Source organism: Phacochoerus africanus, chromosome 12 (genome assembly GCF_016906955.1).
Source record: "Phacochoerus africanus isolate WHEZ1 chromosome 12, ROS_Pafr_v1, whole genome shotgun sequence".
Classification (NCBI taxonomy): domain Eukaryota; kingdom Metazoa; phylum Chordata; class Mammalia; order Artiodactyla; family Suidae; genus Phacochoerus; species Phacochoerus africanus.
Genome location: NC_062555.1, coordinates 46361386 through 46382821, shown reverse-complemented (window position 1 = coordinate 46382821; position 21436 = coordinate 46361386). Strand labels below are relative to the sequence as shown.

The following is a 21436-nucleotide window of genomic DNA, read 5'->3' as shown; positions in this document are numbered from 1 at the left end:
TGATGCTGTCTCTGAAACCTCCCCACTGCCTCCTTTGATAGGATGGAGGACGAGAGGCCCTGCTGCTCCCTCCCTCAGCCCCTCACACCAGCTTCTCTACCCCTTGGCTCAGGTTGCAGAATGAATAGGATGCAGGTGTCCCTATTCAGAGTCTGCTTACTAAGCAGAATGAAAGGGGAGAAGCAAAGTTCAGCCCCACATGTGCAAGGAAGCAAATGGCTCTCCAGGGGGGAGAGAAAACCCCAGCAGCCAGCATTTGCGAAGGCAGGGCTGTGTGCTGGGAGAATATTTCATTCAAATGAGCTCAGGAGGCAGCAAGGGGGGTGGGATTAACATACGATTCCCCTCAAATTGGGAACCTAAGGAAACCAAGAGAGGTGAATCCTTTTCCATCCCTGTTAGGATCCCCCCAAAGAACAGGACTTTTCATTTCCCTTTGTGCATCTATCTCTATTAATTAATAACTGGAAACATGCCAACCTCTCAAGTGTCTTACTCACATCTGGGCTGAGCAGGTGAAATTGCTCAGGGTTCTCCTGCCCTGGAACAATGTCAAGCTCGTAGCTCATACAAGTCTCACAAACTGACCCTACGCGGATCAGGATGCAAAGAAGTAGGAAGGCCACGTGTCACCGAGGTAGTGGTTCTAGTATCTGAAAGCACGAGTTGGGAGAATTCTTTTAGATAAGCCCATAGTTGAAGAGTGTCCTACTTGGATTTAGAGGGACGTGAAATTTCCACCCACCAATGAGTCAAGACATCCCATGCTCTGTGCCTCCCTGTACACTGTTCCTTTGTGTAGCAGCTTCTGTCATCATTTCTCCTGGAGAGCACTTGCTCACCATCCAAAATGCTTCCCAAACACTCTGCTCCTCTGAGAAGCCTCCCTGGGCCTCCCCAAGCATCAAACCATTTCATTGTCCTTGATTCCAAATCCACGTATTTATAGATCCCTCTATTCTGCTACTCTAGAATCTGCTCACTGCACCGAAATGACTGAAATTCTCTCTGCGTGTCTCTCTGTCTCTGTCTCTGCCTCTCTGAAGACATGGATGTCTCTGGCCTTGGGGACTAACTGTGTATTTGGCCCACAGCTAGTCGTCAATGGGTATTTGTTGAACGAATGAAGGGTGAACCACCAGGTACATCAGAAGGCCATGTGGGATTGCAGAGCTTGGACATTGAAAGAAAGAACTCATTAATCCACCAGCTTAGCAGGTCAGGTGGCTGTCTCCTGGCACAGAGCAAAGGCCTGAAAAAAAAAAATGAGATATCAGAGGGAAGGGATTTTAGGCCTGACCTGGATTATGCTTGGAAGGCACACCTTAGCAGGAACCCTGGATGGCCAGGACCCAGTGCCAGCAAAATGTGCCAAAGCCCAGACCATTCCCAGATCCATTTTATCAGCTACTTTTCCAATAGAACCTTCCTTTAGGGCGATGCTCTCCAATAGGAATATGATACTGACAGGAACATGATAAGATTTCCTAGTACTGACATTTAAAAAGTAGCAAGAAATGGGTGTACTTAATTCTCAATGGATCTTATTTGATGCAGTTTTTTCTAGAATACTATTTTCATATGTGATCAATGTAAACATCATAAATGGGACATTTTGGACTCTATTTCATACTAATTCTTTGAGGTCACAGATGTGGTTTGGATCCTGTGTGGCTGTGGCTGTGGCTGTGGTGTAGGCCGGCAGCTACACCTCCAATTCGACTCCTAGTCTGGGAGCTTCCGTATGCTGAAGGTGTGGCCCTAAGAAGAGAGAAAGAGAAAGAAAGAAAGAAAAAAAGACAGACAGAAAGACAGACAGACAGACAGACAGACAGACAGAAAGAAAGAAAAAGAAAGAAAGAAAGAAAGAAAAGAAAAGAAAAAAGAAAGTTAGTTATGCATCTTAAAAGCTGTGAAGGGGAACTGCCAAATTGTCCTCCAATTTATAGTCTCACCAGCTGTGTATGAGAGTATCGGTTTCCCCCAGAAATAACTCTGGATATTGTCAGTTGCAGTTTTTGGTTAGCAGAGCAATTTTAAGTCATCACCAGGCATTTTTCCCTTCCCTCAAGGAGAGGCAGAGGGGGAGGCTGTGTGTATGGCTATAAAAGATCAGGTGTTTTAACTTGTAGATCCATAAAGGAGTCCCTCTGCATCCCCACATACCCCCCATATCACTTCCACAAAGAATATGTTGGTGAAGTGTTTTTTTAACCTATGAGTTTACTTAATGAGTCAATCTCTATATTGTGTGTGTGTGGGGGGGGGGATTGCTGCTGCACTCGAAGCATATGGAGGTTCCCATGCTAGGGGTCTAATTGGAGCTACAGCTGCTGGCCTATACCACAGCCACAGCAATGCCAGATCCAAGCTGCATCTTCGACCTACACCACAGCTCACAGCAACGCCGGATCCTTAACCCACTGAGCAAGGCCAGGGATTGAACCTGCATCTTCATGGCTCCTAGTCGGATTTGTTTCTGCTGCACCACAATGGAAACTCTGAATGAGTCAGTCTCTTAAATTGAGGCAGTGCATGCCTCATAGCCAAGTGTGTAGAGGACCCTATGCTTAAGAGCACAGCCTGGCATGTTTTATGTATGTAATACCTCTGTAGCCACTGCCAGATCTAGACCAGGTGCATTTCCAGAACCCCAGAAATTCCACACTTACTAGCTCTCTCCCCATAGTAATCCCCCTCTTGACTTCTGCCACTATTGATTAACTTTGCCTGTTGTTGAACTTCCTACAAATGAAATTGTGAAATATGTCCTCTTTGGGTCTGGGATCTATCATGTAATGTTGTTTGTGAGATTCATTCATGTTGTCACAGGATACAGTGTGTTCCTTTTCATCTTACATCAGGTGTGTTATTTTTCGTTGTATGCATAGGCTGTAATGTAGTTATCAGTGTTGTTTCTAGCTTGGGGCTATTTTTCCACATGTCTTTAGCTGGATATATTGAGAATATACTGAAGAGTGGAATGACTGGGTCACAGGCTTCGTGAGTGTTCACTTTTTTTTTTTTTTGCTTTTTAGGCCACACCCACAGCATATGGAGGTTCCCAGGCTAAGGAATCAGAGCTAGAGCTGCTGGCCTTCACCACAGCCACAGCAATGCAGGATCCAAGCCCAGTCTGCAACCTACATCACAGCTCATGGCAACACCAGATCCTTGACCGGCTGACTGAAACTTCCAGAGATGGAAACTGTGTCCTCAGAGATACTAGTTGGATTTGTTTCCCCTTTGCCAAAATGGGAACCCTTAAAATCTTTATGATAGTCAACCTTCCAAAGTAGGAACATAAGAATATTTATTTAAGTTTTCTTGAATTTCTCTAAATATTTTACAGTTGTCAATGTAGAGATACTGAGCACCTTTGGTTCCTAGATATTTGCCTTTTAATCCTATTGTAAATGACATTTTAAATTGAATTTTCTAATTTTTAGTTGCTATAATGACAATTGCATTTTTTAAAATTGACCTTGAATCCATGAAAGATTCACCTTTTTTTTTTTTTTGGTCTTTTCTCGGCACATGGAGGTTCCCAGGCTAGGGGTCTAATCAGAGCTGTAGCTGCCAGCCTACGCCACAGCCACAGCAATTCAGAATCTGAGCCGCATCTGAGACCTACACCACAGCTCATGGCAATGCTGGATCATTAACCCACCAAGCGAGGTCAGGGATCGAACCCGAAACCTCAAGATTCCTAGTGGGATTCGTTAACCACTGAGCCACGATGGGAACTCCCAGATTCACTTATTAATTCCCACAGTTTAATCTCTTTGTGCAAAACTGTAGCACCTGTCAGTAGTCACAGCATTATTTCTTATACATTTGCTATTCGTTTATCCGTTTATTTTTCTTGCCTTATTGCACTAGATGGGACCTCTAGCACCAGACAGAATAAAAGTGGTGAATCTTCTTTCCAAAAAGGATTCATGTGTGTTTCATAATCCCTCCGTGTTATGCTTGATCTCCTTGAACTTTCCACGCATTCCTTGACTTTGGACCAAACCCTGTGTGAGGACAGGGGTCTATCATTCCCCAAACACCATGCCTGGGGGAAGAGATGGCCATCCATCCAAGGGTGTGGGTTACTTGGGAGCAGAGAGGAAGCATTTCTCACTGATGGCAGGTTAGGGTTTCCCTAGCAACACTTGGGATGCTCCTGGTTGGAGGCTGAGGTGGGGGGTAGGGCAGTGAGAAAGCCAAAAATGGGCAGACTGACATTTTTCCTACCTCCCTGGAGAATTTCTGTGCTAAAGGAATCATCCTCCCAACCTCTTCCTCTTCCATCTCTGACAGTCACTTGGAGCTCACTGCATTAACCAAAGGCCCATGGAAAATAACAGAGAAAAAAAAAAAAAAAAACCTGGGTCTTTGGTCCAGTACCCTGTTGGGCTGGACACAGGAACAAAATCAGCCCTCCTACTGACCTCCTGGGCAACCTCAGGAAGAGTTACCCAAGGAAGAGGACTGGGAGGGGACAGAGGACAGACCAGCCGTCAGTCAGAGGGTTGTAGCCAAACCCACAAGCCCAGAGGGACCTAGGGCTGGGCGCTCTGCCCCTGAGGCTTGGATTCCTATGGAGACCGTCAGTCTCAGTTCCACTTACAGCCAAGGCTCCCTTATCCCACGTTAAGGAAGACGTCACTGAGCCTGTCACTGTTCTCTCCAGGCAGCCCCTCACCCAATCTGTCACTGGAAGCCCCCAGGAGGACAGATATGCCCACCATGTGATGGACACGAGCCAGGCGTAGCTGGAGCCTCCCTGGGCTGGAATACTTGGTCACTGGCTCTTTCTATCCAGGGGGAACCCCGTTCCTCCCTGCAGAGCGTGCCATGATCCTAGAAGGGGCTGTGGCCACACAATGGAGTCACCTGGGAGAGATTTTGTAAAAAAAACAAAACAAACAACAACAAAACCATCGGAGTCTGCTCCAAACACCCAGGAATTCTGATGTAATGGGTCTGGATGGGAACATGAGCTGCAGTCTTTCTAAACATGCAGCCTGGGCTGAGACGCACTGACCCACAGCCCTCTTCTAGGTTATCCCACAGAGAAAGTGAGGCATCTAATGGTGAAAGGAACAACCTCAAAGGTGAGAAGACCAGATAAGATCACCAGCAGGCTCCTCATTCGATTTTTATCCAGAAATCATAGTTTAATTGCCCCTCGGAGGGAAAAGAGAATGCGTTGGGCGGGGATTCGTAGGTCGTTCCTGCCCTGTGGTTCCTAGAGATGGTGTGATTTAATTTTACTCTCACAGAAGTGAGTGACGCAAAGCTTTCCCAGTACCCAGGGCCCTATTGTGTTCTCCACCTGCCCCACTCTGGTGAACTTGCCTCTAGCAGGTAAGGTTACTCAGTCATAGGATTAAATGTGTTTCCCATGCATGCACACTCCGATTTGACCCCTAGCTGGATATCCTTGCACCGCGAGGGATCTCCAGAGAGCTCAGCCATTAGGCTGAGACATCGCATCTTGTTTTTGCTTGCTTGTGTGCTTATCATGCACAGGAGGAGGATTCCCTCCGCCCTGGAAAATCCAGCCCTCCTCCAACCCATCTCAATCTCTCACAGTCACCTACCCTGGAGGCTGGAAGCAAGCTGTTGAGCCCAAAGCAGCGAACATCTGAGCTACAACCGGCTTGAACTAGAATTTCCCACTTGAGACTTCTGGGGGGCCCAGAGAGGATCGCCATTCAAGAATAATTTTGCGTGGGACAAAGACTAGCACAGCAGTGGACACTATGCAGGGATCCTGATTTTTGAACACTGGACTCTTTCCCCAGCTGCTTGAGGATGCCTGCTTCCAGTAGCTGTGGCTCCGGAGACTGGGAGAAAAGTTAGACTGAGGATCACTGTCAGATGTGGAGTGTTTAAGCAAGGGCAGAAGTTGTGCATATACAGCGCATGCATGTGTAACATGCTCATGCAACACACATGACACACCACACACCCCGGTGCTCCTGAGACCTGGCTGAGCACTTCCGATAATCGGCCAGTAGGGGGAAGCCTTGCAAAGGCGTTGGAGGACCAGGACTTGGCATCAGAGGCAATGAGCTGGGAGGAATCAGTAACCTGGTGCTTCGGAGCCAGTGATGAAGAAAATAGGAGCATCTCATCTTCCTTCCAAACCTCCCCAGAGTGAGGCTTCCAGCAGAAGCCAGTCTGCAGCCACCTGGCACAAACAGGAAGGGTACCTTCCCTTGATCCAGCCCTGCAGCTGGCGGTCTGTGATGTGTGATGCTGGGCGAGCTACATCCCTGCCCCTTTTCTGGAAGAGCCCATGGCCCATACAGTAGACGTGGGATGTGAGCCTCACATGCAAGCCTCATTGGTGACTTTCAATTCACTGGTAGTGCCTTTCAAAAAGGAGAAGAAACAGGAGTTCCCACTGGAGGTCAGTGGATTAAGAATCTGACATAGTATCCCTGAGGATGAGGGTTAGGTTCCTGGCCTGAGGGTTAAGGATCCGGCTGTTGTGGCAAGTAGGTCGCAGATACGCTGGAATCTGATGTTGCTGTGGCTGTGCCGTAGGCCTGCAGCTGCAGCTCCAATTTGACCCCCTAGCCCGGGAATTTCTATATGCCGCAGGTGTGGCTGTAAAAGAAAAAAAAAAAAAGAAACAGATGAAATTAATTTAGTAATGTGTTAAATTTAACCCAAATACTAAAGCAGTATTTTTTATATGGTTAATATTGTTGCTAACTTTATTTTATTTTTATTTAAAATTTTTTTTTGGCAGCACCCAAGGCATGGGAAAGTTCCCAGGCCAGGGATCGAACCCATGCCACAGCTGTAACCACAGCCAGATTCTTAACCCGCTGTGCCACCAAGGGAACTTCTAAAGTAGTATTTCAATGTGTGATATAAAACCACTGAGCTATTTTGCATCTATTGTTCAAAGTCTTCAAAGCTGGGGTGCTGTCTACACTGATAGGACATCTCTGTGGGGATGGCCCGTCGCAGGTGCTCCTTCGTGTAAGGCAGGACTGGCAGCTGTGACAATCCACTGGGCGCTATGACAAAGCCCCAGAGTCTGAGAGTAAGGATGAGGAGCCCATATGTACCCAGGGCCCACAGTGTGATTTTGTTTTTGTCCCAAACTGGAGGCTGTCACCAAAATATCAAATGCCAGCTGAGCCCATTTCTTTTCCTTTTTCCAGCGTGCACACCTACCTTCCTTCTCTCTCTCTCTCTACACACACACACACACACACACACACACACACAGATGCACAGAAAAACAAATACACAAGTACCTGCACACATACAAACACACACATACACACAGTATAGTTGACGTACAGTGTTGTATTAGTTTTAGGTGTACAGCAAAGCGAATCAGTGATGCATGCACATATATCTATTCTTTTTTCCCATGTAGGTTTACCTGTTGAGTAGATTTTTCTGTACTACTCAGTAGGTTCTTGTTAATCATCTATTTTATATAGTAGTGTGTGTGTGTTATTCCCATCCTCTCGTTCTTCCTTTCCCCCGACAGTTTCACCCATGGTAACCACAAGATTGGTTTTGAAATCTGTGAGTTTGATTCTGTTTTTTAAATAAGTTATTTTGTATCCTTGTTTATTAGATTCCACATAGAGGTGATACCATATGATATTTATCTTTCTTGGTCTGGCTTACTTCACTCAGTATGATCAACTCTAGGTCCATCCATGTTGCTGCAAATGGTGTTATTTCATGCTTTTTATGGCTGAATAATATTCCATAGTATATATGTACTGTATCTGCTTTATCCCACTGGCTCTAAGGCCTGTAGAGGCTTCCAGCAAAGAGCTTGTGAGCCATCTGCCTGTTTTCACAGATCAAGTCAGGTCCAGGGACAGAATCCCCTCGGCGCTGTTCTTTCGTGCCAGCCCACGAGTACGGCAGCGAAGTACTTCAATCCAGATCTTAGATGAGTATGTCTGGGCTTCTGTTTGCAGGAAAAGCTGCCAGCCCTCGCCTGAGCCAGGCTGAATCTGCGCTCTGGACCAGATCCTTCCTTGGCATGAGCAGACGCTGCCCTCTAGTGCCTGAATGCTGGTAGGACATCTCAGCTTAGGATGCGCAGGACAGTAGCCTCTGCCATCCTCATTCCCGGAGTCACAGCGCAGAGCCCACGTCTGCTCTGAAGGTGGGCCACTCCCCTGCCTGCAAATCCCTCATGTCCCTGTGCCGGGCAGGGCTTCTACATCTTTCGGTAGGCTCTGCTCTAGAAGAAGGGACTTTTTCCACTGGCAAGGACTTCGGGACACACCTTGTCTGTCATCCTGAGCCATTTATCCCAATGGCTACTGAATGGCCAGTGTTGATATTTGGCTGGAATTCCAACTCAGAATCCACAAACCTCACATGTATTTCCTAGTCTCTCCAAAGTGACTATCCTTTTAGAGACCAAGGGTATTTCCAAAGACATCCATTGAAACACTAAGAAACAGCCCCTCCTCATGTGTGATGGTTTTGGAGAAAAAGAAAAAAGGACAGGTGCCCTCTAATGATTTTTTACAATTTAATTTTATTTTCATTAGAGTCTAGTTGATTTACAGTGTTGTGTCAATTTCTGCTGAACAGCATAGTGACCCAGACATACACATATATACATTCTTTTTTTCATACTATCTAATGATTTTTAGCCTTTGAAGATGAGTAAGAGGAAGAGTCTGAGGTCAGCTTGACCCTCAGGTATAAACTCGGCAGGACAAGAAGGAAAACTTACCAAGGAGGCCGGCCCAGGATCAGTCTAGCAGGGCAGACAGGGGTCAAAGGACAGAGAGCTAATCTCTGGAGCACTCACCCTCTCCAGGGGATTCCTGATACCCCTGAAGGCGCTGACCTCAGACATCTACAAGTTATACAAATTCATGGATACCTTGACAGTACACAATTCTCCCTGTAAATGTAGCAGCATATAAGTGAACAATGTGGCTCAATGGGTTAAGAGTTGGACACAGTGTCTATGAAGATGTGGGTTCGATCCCTGGCCTTGCTCGGTGGGTTAAGGGTCCAGCATTGCCATGAGCTGTGAAGTAGGTCACAGATGCAGCTCAGATCCTGTGTTGTTGTGGCTGTGGTGTAGGCCGGCAGCTGCAGCTCCGATTTGACCCCTAAACTGGGAACTTCCATATGCCATGGGTGCAGCCCTGAAAAAGAAAAAAAAGTTTGTGTTTTGTTTTGTTTTTGTTTTTTCTTTCTTAGGGCTGCATCTGTGGCATATGGAAGTTGCCAGGCTAGGGGTAGAATTGGAGTAGCAGCTGCTGGCCTACACCATAGCCACAGCAACATAGGACACAAGCCACATCTGCCACCTACACTACAGCTCATGGCAAATCCAGATCCCCGACCCACTGAGTGAGGTCAGGGATTGAACTCACATCCTCATGGATACTAGTCGGATTCATTTCCACTGAACCACAATGGGAATTCCCCCCCAAAAAAGTTATAAATAAGATAAAATAAATGAACAATGGAATTAGCACATGTCCCAGTCAGTGGCTTTGTCACTGTACTGCTGTGTAACAAGCAACCGTGAACATTTCAAGAATATACACAGTAAGCATTTGTTTCCCACTCACACCTCCTGAGTCAGCTGGGGTGAACCTTCTTCAAGCCACAGGTCTTTGGACTGACTGGGGTAAGAAGGTCATTCGTTTTTCCAGAATGAGGGTTGCGGGGGGGGGGGGGGGGGTATTTTCATAGTAATAGGAGTAATCCAAACATCACACCCTGTGGACCCCAATGTGCCTCTGAACTAATCAAGAGGAGGACAGGAGACACACAGAGCCCTGTGGCGGAACATGCTGGGCTGGCTGCCTGGTCATTGATGTACTGAGTCCCACCAAACTGGCCAATTTATGTGCAGGCAAAGGCTCAAAGTGGCCCAATTTCCCAGGACTGGGAGTCTCTGCCAAGCAGGTGCTCCCTCTTGTCCTCATGGAGTTGCCTGAGGAGGTGGCTGCTCTGTGGGAATCCTGGTTCCTATCCCAGAGCTCACTTGAAGCTGGTGGCCCAGTAGAGATTCTTCAATACTCTATGAACAAGGCATATTGAAGAAACCTGTCCTAGGCAACCATCTTTTATTTTCACAGAATGTTTTCTCACTACTGTATGTGATGGCAGGATCTAGGCAGCAATTCTGTGACTTGAAATGTCTCTGGATTCAGAAAAAAAAAAATGAACCCCTTCAAAGACACCATCCATTGGAGGTATCCAAACTTAATAAAGATCATTTAGGGTAAATGAAATAAATTCTACAAACCTGAGCTTTTCTTTCTTCAAGGTACATTCATAGGTACACAGATTGTATCTGAACCAGGATCCCCACAGAGGGATCCACCTCCAAAGGCAACCCCATGTGGACAAAAGGAAGTGCCTGCTTGAGCAGAAACTCCCAGTCCTAGGAAATCGGACCACTTTTGAGCCTTTGCCAAACTGGCTACATAGTTTTGTCTATTCTTTTTATTAGTTATTATTACTATTATTACCCTTTTATTACTTTGGAAATGCCAGCGGGTTTGGGCTAGGGAAAAACAGCCACAGTTACTGTAGCTCAGGTGCAGCTCTAATTGGACCCCTAACCTGGGAACTTCTGTATGCCATACCTATGCCCCCCCCCAAAAAAAAAAGCTTAGGTAGGAGAAGGGACCACGGTTTTTTCAGCTTATACATTTACTAGACTGCTAGAAACAAACTGAGAGCCTGATGGGCTTTGCAGAACTGAGATTCTACTTTTGTGTGTGTGTGTGTCTTTTAAGGGCCACACCCGTGGCACATGGGAGTTTCCAGGCTAGGGATTGAATCGGAGCTACAGCTGCCAGCAATGCAGGATTTGAGCCACATCTTTGATCACGGCAATGCTGGATCCTTAACCCCCTGAGCGAGACCAGGGATTGAACTTGCATCCTCATGGATACTAGTTGGGTTTGTTACCACTGAGCCACAATGGGAACTTCCAGAACCGAGAGTCTAGAAACAAGGAGGTAAATCCCTGTTTCTGAAAGATCAAGTCCTGTATTTTAAAACCTCCCACTGCCCATGACAGGCCCGTAGGTCTGCAATGCATTTTCTTTTTTGTGTGTGTGTGTGTGTTTTTCTTTTTTTTTTTTTGTCTTTTGTCTTTTTTGTTGTTGTTGTTGTTGCTATTTCTTGGGCCGCTCCCGCAGCATATGGAGGTTCCCAGGCTAGGGGTTGAATCGGAGCTGTAGCCACCGGCCTACACCAGAGCCACAGCAACTCGGGATCCGAGCTGTGTCTGCAACCTACACCACAGCTGACGGCAACGCCGGATCGTTAACCCACTGAGCAAGGGCAGGGACCGAACCCGCAACCTCATGGTTCCTAGTCAGATTCGTTAACCACTGCGCCATGACGGGAACTCCCCTGCAATGCATTTTCTGTGCCCACAAAGGGGCTGGGATTTTTTTTTTTTTTTTTTTTGGTCCTGCTCGTGGCATGTGGAAGTTCCAAGACCAGGGATCTGAGCCGGTGCCACACCAGTGACAACGCCGGATCCTTAACATCTAGGCCACTGGAGAAGATCAGCAAAGCCTCTTTAATATACTTGATTATCATGTTCAAGGAATAAGAGAGGCAGATGGGGAAACAGAAGTCAGGAAGGGACGTGGGCAAGGCCACTTGGTTACTAAGGGAGTCAACATCCAAACTCCATCCCCAAATTGACTCTAGGCAGGAGACGCCATGGGGAACTTGAATGCCCAGGAAGTTCTCGGTGGAGACCAGAGGCGCCAAACGCCTTGGGCCACCTGGCCTGCAATGCCAACTCCATCCGAGCTCCCTCTGCAGCCTGCTACCCTCAGGGGACAAGCCTTTTAGGCTCACAGATCAGCTCTTGACCCCACAGCCCAAGACATGGTACATAGGTGCTTTCAGGCAAAGTCATTATTTGGATTCCATGTTACTGAGCGGGTCGACCATCCTGAAAGAGTAAGTCTTTACGTCGTGCAGGGAAATACAGGAGCCCCTTGAAGAGCTGAGCTCAGTCTCCCTGCTCACCGCAGCGCCCCCACCCCCACCCCACCCCACCCCCCGCCCCCTCTCACACTCAGCGTCTCTGAGGTGGCCTGACAGACTGGCAACAGGCCATGACCACTGTGTCTTTTTTTAGGGCTGCATCCGTGGCATAAGTTCCCAGGTTAGTGGTTGAATCAGAGCTGCAGCCGCAGCCGCAGCCACACCACAGCCACAGAAATGCAGGATCTTAGCCGTGTCTGCACCTACACCACAGCTCATGGCAATACCGGATACTTAACCCAGTTAGAGAGACCAGGGATGGAACCTGCATCCTCGAAGACACCATGTTGGGATGTTAACCCACTGAGCCACAAAGGGAGCTCCTGGTTTTTGTTTTGTTTGGTTTTGTCTTTTTAGGGCCGCACTCACGGCATATGGAGGTTCCCAGGCTGCCGGCCTACACCACAGCCACAACGATGCCAGATCCGAGCCGTGTCTGCAACCTACGCTGCAGCTTGTGGCAACGCCGGATCCTGAACCCACTGTGCGAGGCCAGAGATCGAACCTCAGGGTTCCTAGTCAGATTCGTTTCCACTGCACCACAATGGGAACTCCCTGTTTTGTATTTCTGAGATGCTCTGCCCAGCCATCCTCACCGGCCAGCTGACCCAAGCTTGGCTGCTTTTCATAACTTGTAGGTTGTGCTGCGCTCTGTGGCTGGGCCTCCTGCTCTTCCTTTCTGACTGCTGCCATTTGCTCTTGGTGTGGACTTGCCTTTGTCCCCCTCACGGCCCAGCTCAGCCATGCCCCGCATCTTGGCCCTGCTGTGTGTGGGGTAAAGGGCAGGGGGAGCCGGGGTGCTGCCCCTTGGGCTGAGCAACAGGGCCCGTGGCGGCTGGCTTTCCCCACAGGGAGGGGGTCATCCTAGGAGAAAGCTCCCTCCCCCTCACCCCACCCCCACCCCCTGTCCAGGCAACGGGATGAGTCGCTGGACCATCTGGACCTGCCTGTGGTTCAAGTTCAGTGGCAGAGCGGAGGTCACAGAGCAAGGACCTCCCTGTCCCCTGTAATAAACAGCACTGTGACGGGCACTCAAAGCCAAGGGCAGGGCTCTGCAGACGCTCCCCTCTATCCCCCTGCAATGCCTGTGAGCCCCAGACTGTTTGGGAGGTTGTTAGCTAGACCCTGCCAACCTTGTTGAGAGGCTGCAGTGTGAATTATAGTCTTCACCACTCCTTTTTTGTTTTTGGAACAAAATATGCAGGCTGGGGACCACTCTATCTTTAATGCTGTTTTATCATCTCCCCCTTCTTGGCTTGGCGAGTCCCCGAGTGGATCAGCCCACACTCCTGGAAAAGGACCTCCCACCAGGCAGACTCTTAAAGGTCACTTGGAATCTGTCCCTTAAATGCTGTCCTGAGTAGCAACTCTCCTCCCACAAACAGATGTACAGAATCTGCAGTTTAAAACACAACAAAAGGAAAATGCAAAAATCCCCCAGGACCTGCAATAGCTTCAGCTTAAGAAACACACTCTCACCCTTCACCCCATCCCTCAAGCGCCATCTCCCCAGCAGAGGAGTCTGGCAGATCAATGGGGGCCAAACACAAATATTACTGCTTCCAGATCTCTAAGCTCAGATATTCAGAAAGAGGGAATGAACTCTGCTGTGCTGGTCAGTTTCCAGAGATGCAAACCTGACACTTCATTGTGTATTTTTAAACAAAACTAAAGAATAGCCAAAACACACAAACGTCATCTTTGAGGGTCACAGAGGAGATGGTGGGTTAATCTTATCTTCCATCAGTTCTTGCTGCTCAAAGCAGGGAAGTGGTTTGTGTCAACAGTGGATCAAATTCATCTCTTTCCTCCAGAAGCCCTAAACCGAGGTGCTCTCGGAGCAAGTCATTTTGCTGCTGGAAAAAGAGGTGGGGGTTCAGTTTCAGAGTCTTTTGAGTTGAAACACCTGAATTTCCATAAATGGCAGCCCTTCACCAACGGTCACGTGACTTGAAGATCTACTTCGAATTGCCATTATGAATCAGAACCTCAACCTATAACTCTCAGAAGGAAACCAGGATCTCAGAGATCACACACATTTTGATGGGATTTTCATTCATTTATTTATTTATGGTCTTTTTAGGGCCACACCCACGGCATATGGAAGTTCCCAGGCTAGGGACTGAATCAGAGCTGTAACTGCCGGCCGACACCACAGCCACAGCAATGTGGGTTCCCAGCTGTGACTGCAACCCAAACCATAGCTCACGGCAATACTGGATCCTTACTCCGCTGAGCAAGGCCAGGGATCAAACTCAAATCTTCATGGATACTAGTCAGGTTCATTACCACTGAGCCACAGTGGGAACTCCTTTAAGGGATTTTTTTTTTTTTTTTTAAAGAAACTCAAATTATGAGAAACGTGGAAAGAACCCTGAAGATGCGATTGGGGGCTGTACATCCCTGGAGAAAGTTTTCTGTGATTTACAGAAACATAAGGTTCAAAAGGATCATAAAATTATCTGGCTTTCAATCATTCAGAAATTGTCTTCAAAGAAAGGTAAGTAGGGCTATGTGACCAACATTCCCCCACACTCCCCCCTTTTATTTTTTTTGCTCTTTTCTTAGTTCCTCACCTCATATGGAGGTTCCCAGGCTAGGGGTCCAATCGGAGCTACAGCTGCCGGCCTATACCACAGCCACAGCAGCGCCAGATCCAAGCCAAGTCTTCAACCTACACCACAGCTCATGGCAACACCGTACCCTTAACCCACTGAGCGAGGTCAGGGATCGAACCTGCAACCTCACGTTTCCTAATCGGATTCAAGTTTCTGCTGTGACACAATGGGAACTCCAACATTTTCCCCTTCTTTTTGCCAATCAAGAAATACAAATACAAATACATTTCAGATGTGACTCCTCATATAATTTTTAGCCCAAATAGTCAAAATTAGAACTTTTAATTTTTATAAGCCCCCAATTATTAAACACTAAGTCATATGAATGAGAAAAAGAATGACCAACACAAAATAACGAAAGCTTCTTTTCCAGCCACAAATGATAATGGAGAATTGTGTATGCAGAGAAATAATAAATAGTATTATATTCAAAACCTCTGCAAAAGCTATTTTTGATTAGACTATATTATTTACTTTGAAATATGCAAGTTTGGCAGTCACATGTTCTTTTCTCTTTTTTTAGCTTTTTAGGGCCACATCTGCAGCATATGACAATTCCCAGGCTAGGGTTCCAATAGGACCTGCAGCTGGGGGCTTACGCCACAGCCACAGCAACTTGGGATCCAAGCTGCACCTTTGACCAACACCACGGCTCATGGCAATGCTGGATCCTTAACCCACTGAGAGAGGCCACAGATCGAACCCACATCCTCATGGATACTAGTTGTGTTCGGTACTGCTGAGCCACAGCGGGGACTTCTGAAAGTCACATTTTCAAAGTTACCTTCCTCCCTCGACTCACCCAAAAAGACTTATGCACAGACTGGAATCCAGAAATGAAAGTGAAAAGTATAGATACTGATAATTTCCGCTAAATTTTCAGAACACTTTCAGAGATATGACACAATGACTAAGAATAAAACAAGAGTGTCATATTTTACTTTGTTTGTTATATACATTAAGGTACAATAATTTCTTCCCTTTATGGTCCTTCTCTTTCTCTTCAGAGATGAGCTGCAATTTACTTATTTTTTAATAAGGATTTTTTTGGGGGGGCCGTGCCCATAGCATGTGGAAGTTCCTGGGTGGGGGACTGAACTCGTGCCCTAGCAGGAAACTGACAATGCCAGGTCAGTCGATAGCTGCTACAGTGACAATGCCAGAGCCTTAACCTGCTGAGCCACCGGAGAACTCCTAACTGTAATTAAATTCTTTTGACTAAAAAAAAATTGTAGATGGGATCAACAAAATATAAGAGGAAGTCAGAACAGTTCATCTGTGTGTACATATATGACATAAGCATGTGACTATCTGTATACATAGATATACCTGCTTTCATTGGTACTTAAAGAGGGAGGCACAGCCCCTCCAGAGACACCCCCCCCAACCAGCCGCCCTCCCTTGGTTCCACCAGACAATGCCGGTGATTCACCAACCACAACAGAGAAAGTGACCTCCTCCCACTACATTTTTCCTGGGAAAAACTGTGTCAGCCATTCCTGGCAGGGAGCTGGCCCATCGCAGGGTGTGGTAAAAAGCGGGTGATCCTCTAAACTTCCCAGAAGCCAAAAGCTGCAGAGGAGTGCCTCTTTGTAACAGGTAAGAACCAAGGCTGCAGGGAAGTGTTTTCAAAAAGACTTTTCAGAACTGCTTAGATTCCGTGGTGTTTATTACCATCCAAATACATGAAGTTCTGATGAAATAAGATCATATGGTACAGATAAAAACAGGCCATGAAAGCCCAGAGTCGTCTTAGGGCCAAACTGCAGACCACCCAACAGTTCACATTTTAGGCATCTGAAATGCTAAAAAATAGATTAGGTGGCTTCTGAGAGAGAGAGAGAGAGAGAGAGAGAGAGAGAGAGAGAAAAGGGGAAAAAAGGGAGAGGAAAAGAAGGGGGGATTGAGGGAGGAAGAAAACAAGAAAACATTTAGGAAATGTTAGCTCATAAGAACGACTTACTTAGAAAGAAGGGATAAATGCATAAGAAAATGCATAAACTTTGTGCAGGTTAATGCAATAGTAAACAGTAGAATACACAGGCCTCATAATACTTCTTGTAATGGCATAATACAATGTCTCTAGTGCTTTTTAAAAATATACAGACACTAATTAAGGATCATTCTAGATAAAAATACGTATCTCTTTAAAAGGGACAGGGAGAAGGGTATGGTCTCAGGGCAGACCCCCATGGACGTACAAAGAGGAAATTATGGGTTTTTTGGTTATTCTAGTGGATATGGCAGCAAAAATTTGTCGTAAGGATGTTGGCTGGTTTTGAGAGGGTTATTTTCCAATATAACCTTACAGCTACATTTGTAAAAAGAAAATCTTGGTGAAAAGAAGTTAATTTTATTAACCCTGAAAAATGACTATACTGACATCTCTTTCTAAGATAAAATAAAAGTAGCTGAGTCATGAACAGGGAAGGGGTGTGTGCTTTAAAGCAGATGTGAACCCTCTCTGGGTTCCTCTTACACAAAGGGATACAGACTCTTAAATACTATAAACTTCCTTAAAAATCTGCCACCCAACAATTGTTTACATCATAGAAAAATAGCATTTTTGTAAAAAGAAATATAGTTACTTTGTTAAAATGGTCTATTTTAAACCAGCAATTATTTTTCATATAAAGAATTTCTAGACATCCATATAGGAAATAAAAATAGATAATACTGAGTGCAAAGCAGACAATGGCATATTTGCAAATGCTCATAGTATTTCACTGCCAGATAAATAATACTCTTAGTACATTATAGTACAAGTGTTTCATCTTTCAGGAACTCAAAAGCAGCTGCTTTTATTCTCAGATGGCGAGTTACACCTAAGTAAAGTGACTTCAAGCAGCAGAAGGCCAAACGGATTAGAAATGGATCAGATATAAGCATTCACATTTCCCCCGAGACTCAAGGTGCTAAAACACTGAGCCATGGCCTACACCCCAAACTCCTGAACACGACTGGGGGCCACAGGCCACGGGGACCCGGAGGGTAATTTCTGACATTCACGGTCCTTTCAGCATCACTTACTATATCATCACAGCCAGATCAACGTTTACCAGCTGGGCCCAAACCATGAGTAAAGAGAAGCTCTGTGACTCTTGTCTATCTATATACAGGTATTAACTCTTTGTGCTAGAAAAACAGAGGGGGGGGTCAATGAACTACGGCTTTTATTTCCAGAGAGGGAGTCTGCGAGGGCTGATGAGTTTCCTGGTGGCAGTGAGAAAGGATGTCACAGCCCCATTCCCAGCCTCTTCCTGGGCAAGTGGGGCCCAGGGGCCAGCTCAGCGGTAACTCCATCGGCAGACCACAGCAGCCTCCCCACTTCACCGGCAGCTTATCACACCCTCTCCACTCTGCTAGGGTCATACGAATCTGCAAAAAAGAAAGCAAGGCAGAGAATGAGCAGTACATTCAGCTGGTCTGTTTTCCGTTGAATCCTCAGACAAGAAATAAATATGCATAGGGAACAAAGTCCATGAACATAGAGATGTTCATTTTCAGACATTTCCATCTATCTAATTTTCACTGAAGAGTGAAAAGCTATGGTTAAGAAGCTATTTTTACTTATGTATTTATTTATTTAATCTTTTTAGGGCCACACCCAAGGCATATGGAAGTTACCAGGCTAGGGGTCAAATTGGAGCTGCAGCTGCCAGCCTACACCACAGCTACAGCAACACGGGATCCGAGCTGCGTCTGCGATCTACACCACAGCTCACAGCAAGCACAGGTCCAAGCCACCTCTGTGACCTACATCGGAGCTTGCAGCAACACTGGATCTTTAACCCACTGATTGAGGCCAGGGATCGAACCTGCATCCTCTCGGATACTAGTCAGGTTCGTTAATGCTGAGCCAGGACGGGAATTCCAAGAGGCTGTTTTAAAGGGACATGCATGGCCATTACCTAATCACAGATGGAAAAGTGTGAGCTGTTTAGTATCTTGATAGTCCCTTCCTGTTGTTCCTAGCGGAACATAATTAACTTTAAAGGCAACTCTTGTAAACCAGCAGTGACGCATTTGGCTGATGCTAAAGGAGGTATTGTGTGTGTGAGAGAGTCAGTTGCAGTTCTAAGGAAAGCTGGCTATAGAAGGTGCATCCCTCAGAGCAGCGATGTCCCAGAAGGGCGGGAGGACCCTGAGACACCCAGCGCTGGGTTGGCAACCAGAGCCCTCCTGTTTCTGACCCCGCGGCCAGGGGGCCCAGAGCTGCAGGCTTTCAGCATGCAGCTGTGTGTGGGTCTGGGCTGCCACACTGACCCATACTATAGCCCTGACACTGGACCCAGATGGCCAGTGTTTCCAAATCAGGACACCATGCAAAAGAGCAATGGTCCCTAGACTGTCACTAGGGCTGTGGCTGAATCTGGCCACCTCAGGAGTCAGGGGCCTCTGGCATGTGTGCCTCCTATGGTCAGAATTTTCTGCCTCGGGAGTTTCTGTTGTGGCTCAGGGGTTAAGAACCTGGCTAATATCCATGAGGATGTGGGTTCGATCCCTGGCCTCACTCAGTGGGTTAAGGATCTGGCGTTGTCACAAGCTGTAGCATAGATCACAGAGGCAGCTCGGATCTGGCATTGCTGTGCTTGTGCTGTAGGGCGGCAGCTGCAGCTCTGACTGGACCTCTAGCCTGGGAACTTCCATACGTCGCAGGTGTGGCCTTAAAAAAAGAAAAAGAAGAAAAAAAACTATTCCAGAACCATGTCTTCTCAAAGCCTCGTGGATGGTGGTACATTCTGAAGGCCACACAGAGTCCCAGTTCCCTGGCAACAAAACTTTTTACTGCACCCTCCCCGCCTTGAATCCCCACAATGCATGTATGACAGGCTGCCACACAGGTGACAACCAAGGCAATGCGTGTTGTGCTCTGCCAGACGTCCTACACCAGCTGGGACAGGCTCTCCTCCTCCTAAGACATTTAGTGCACCAATTGCCCACCTGGATAAAAGCAGGCGGCGTTGGCTACACTTACCACCACCCGCTGTGATGACCCAGGGTGTCATCCTGGGGTGACAACTCTGTGCTCCATCAGGCCAGCCTGTGCAGATTCTGAGGGACCTCCTGTGAGCAGAAATGGCCTTCTCTGGGCCGAGAAGGAGGATCTATGGAAAGGGCACGCTGTCGACTGGGGAGCGGCCTGGAGGAGACTGAGCGCCTATTAAGCCTTGGGGGACAGACACTGGGCACCCAGGACCCACATGAAGGCAGGTACAGAGACACCTGCACAGAACGGGCCCGCCTGACACGGATGCTGATGCTAAGGGCCCAAGACAGGGAGCTGGGGAGAGAATTCTGTACAATCAGGGGCACCCTCTTCAGATCCCAGGGAGATATGGGGTTGGGGGGTGGTCTAGGTCCAGTAAAAATATGATGTCAGCCACATTCTGTTAGTTTAAAATTGAAGGGAGCCATGACAAATCGAGCAAAAGTTAACAGGTGAAATTAATTTTGATGAATTTTATTTCACCAAATGTATCTAAAATATTATCATTTTAACAGGGAATCAATATGAAAGTTACTGAGAAGTCTTAGGGTTTTTTTTTTTTTTTTCATTTTTAGGGCCACACTTGTGGCATATGGAAGTTCCCAGACCAGCAGTCAAATTGGAGCTGTAGCTGCTGGCCTGCACCACAGTCACAGCAATGCCAGATCCTTAAGCCACTGAGCGAGGTCAGGGATCAAACCCATGTCCTCACAGAGAAAATATCGGGTCCTTAACCTGCTGTGCCACAGCGGGAACTCCTATGACCTTGTTTTAAAATTTCAGAACAAAGTCCAAGGTTCGAGTGGTCTGTGAATTCTGGAGCAGTGAAGTGGGTCCGGCACCCTGGGACAACAGGTGCAGGGGTCGGGGGTGGGGGCGGATGGAGCTGACAACTCTTGTGTTAAAAATGATTAAAATATGCTGAAAGGAAAAAGCCAAAAGCTTACGAGCTACTGGGCTATATTGTAATTTGTGAAGAAACAATGAGTGAGAAGGTTAACAGAGGTCAAACGTTTTGCTACCTCTATGGAAGAACTCTCAGAAGGACTGGCCTTGGATATTGAGGTCTGGTGACCATCACATGAAAGACTGACTGAGGGTCTTCTGAGCCACTGCATGTGTAAGACCTTGTCCCTATGGTGTCCTCTTATGCGGCCACCTAAGGAAGCCTGGGGAGCTGTCACCTCGAGGCACTCTCTGCCTTCAGGATTTTGGTTTTTGTTTTTTGTTTTTGTCTTTTTAGGCCCTCACCCTCTGCATATGGAGGTTCCCAGGCTGCAGGTCTAATCAGAGCTGCAGCTGCCAGCCTACGCCACAGCCACAGCAATGCCAGGTCCAAGCTGACTCTGCGACCTACACCACAGCTCACGGCAACACTGGATCCTTAACCCACTGAGCAAGGCCAGGGATCAAACCTACATCCTCATGGATGCTAGTTGGGTTCACTAACCACTGAGCCACTATAGGAGCTCCAGGGTTTTGGTCATTTTATTGTGTGTACCAGACAGAGAGGCAAAGAGTAATTAAAATTTCAAAGTGTTAGAAGCTATGGTTTAAAAAAAAATGTGAAGTAACGGAAGTTTGTTTTTTTTTTTGTCTTTTTGCTATTTCTCAGACTGCTCCCGAGGCATATGGAGGTTCCCAGGCTAGGGGTCGAATCGGAGCTGCAGCCACCAGCCTACGCCAGAGCTACAGCAACGCTGGATCCGAGCCGCGTCTGCGACCTACACCACAGCTCACGGCAACGCCGGATCGTTAACCCACTGAGCAAGGGCAGGGACCGAAC

At 47.0% G+C, this 21436-nt stretch overlaps 1 protein-coding gene across 1 annotated transcript in view; it reads right to left on the bottom strand.

Annotated features, from left to right (window-relative positions):
- Positions 1-16311: 16311 nt before the first annotated feature.
- JCAD (junctional cadherin 5 associated) overlaps positions 16312-21436 on the bottom strand; it is a 43364-nt gene continuing 38239 nt past the window's right edge. Inside the window, exon 4 of the mRNA XM_047754828.1 lies at positions 16312-18038. Within this exon, the coding sequence (XP_047610784.1) occupies positions 18004-18038 (35 nt within the window). The 3' untranslated portion in view covers positions 16312-18003. The remainder of the gene's footprint in view (positions 18039-21436) is intronic.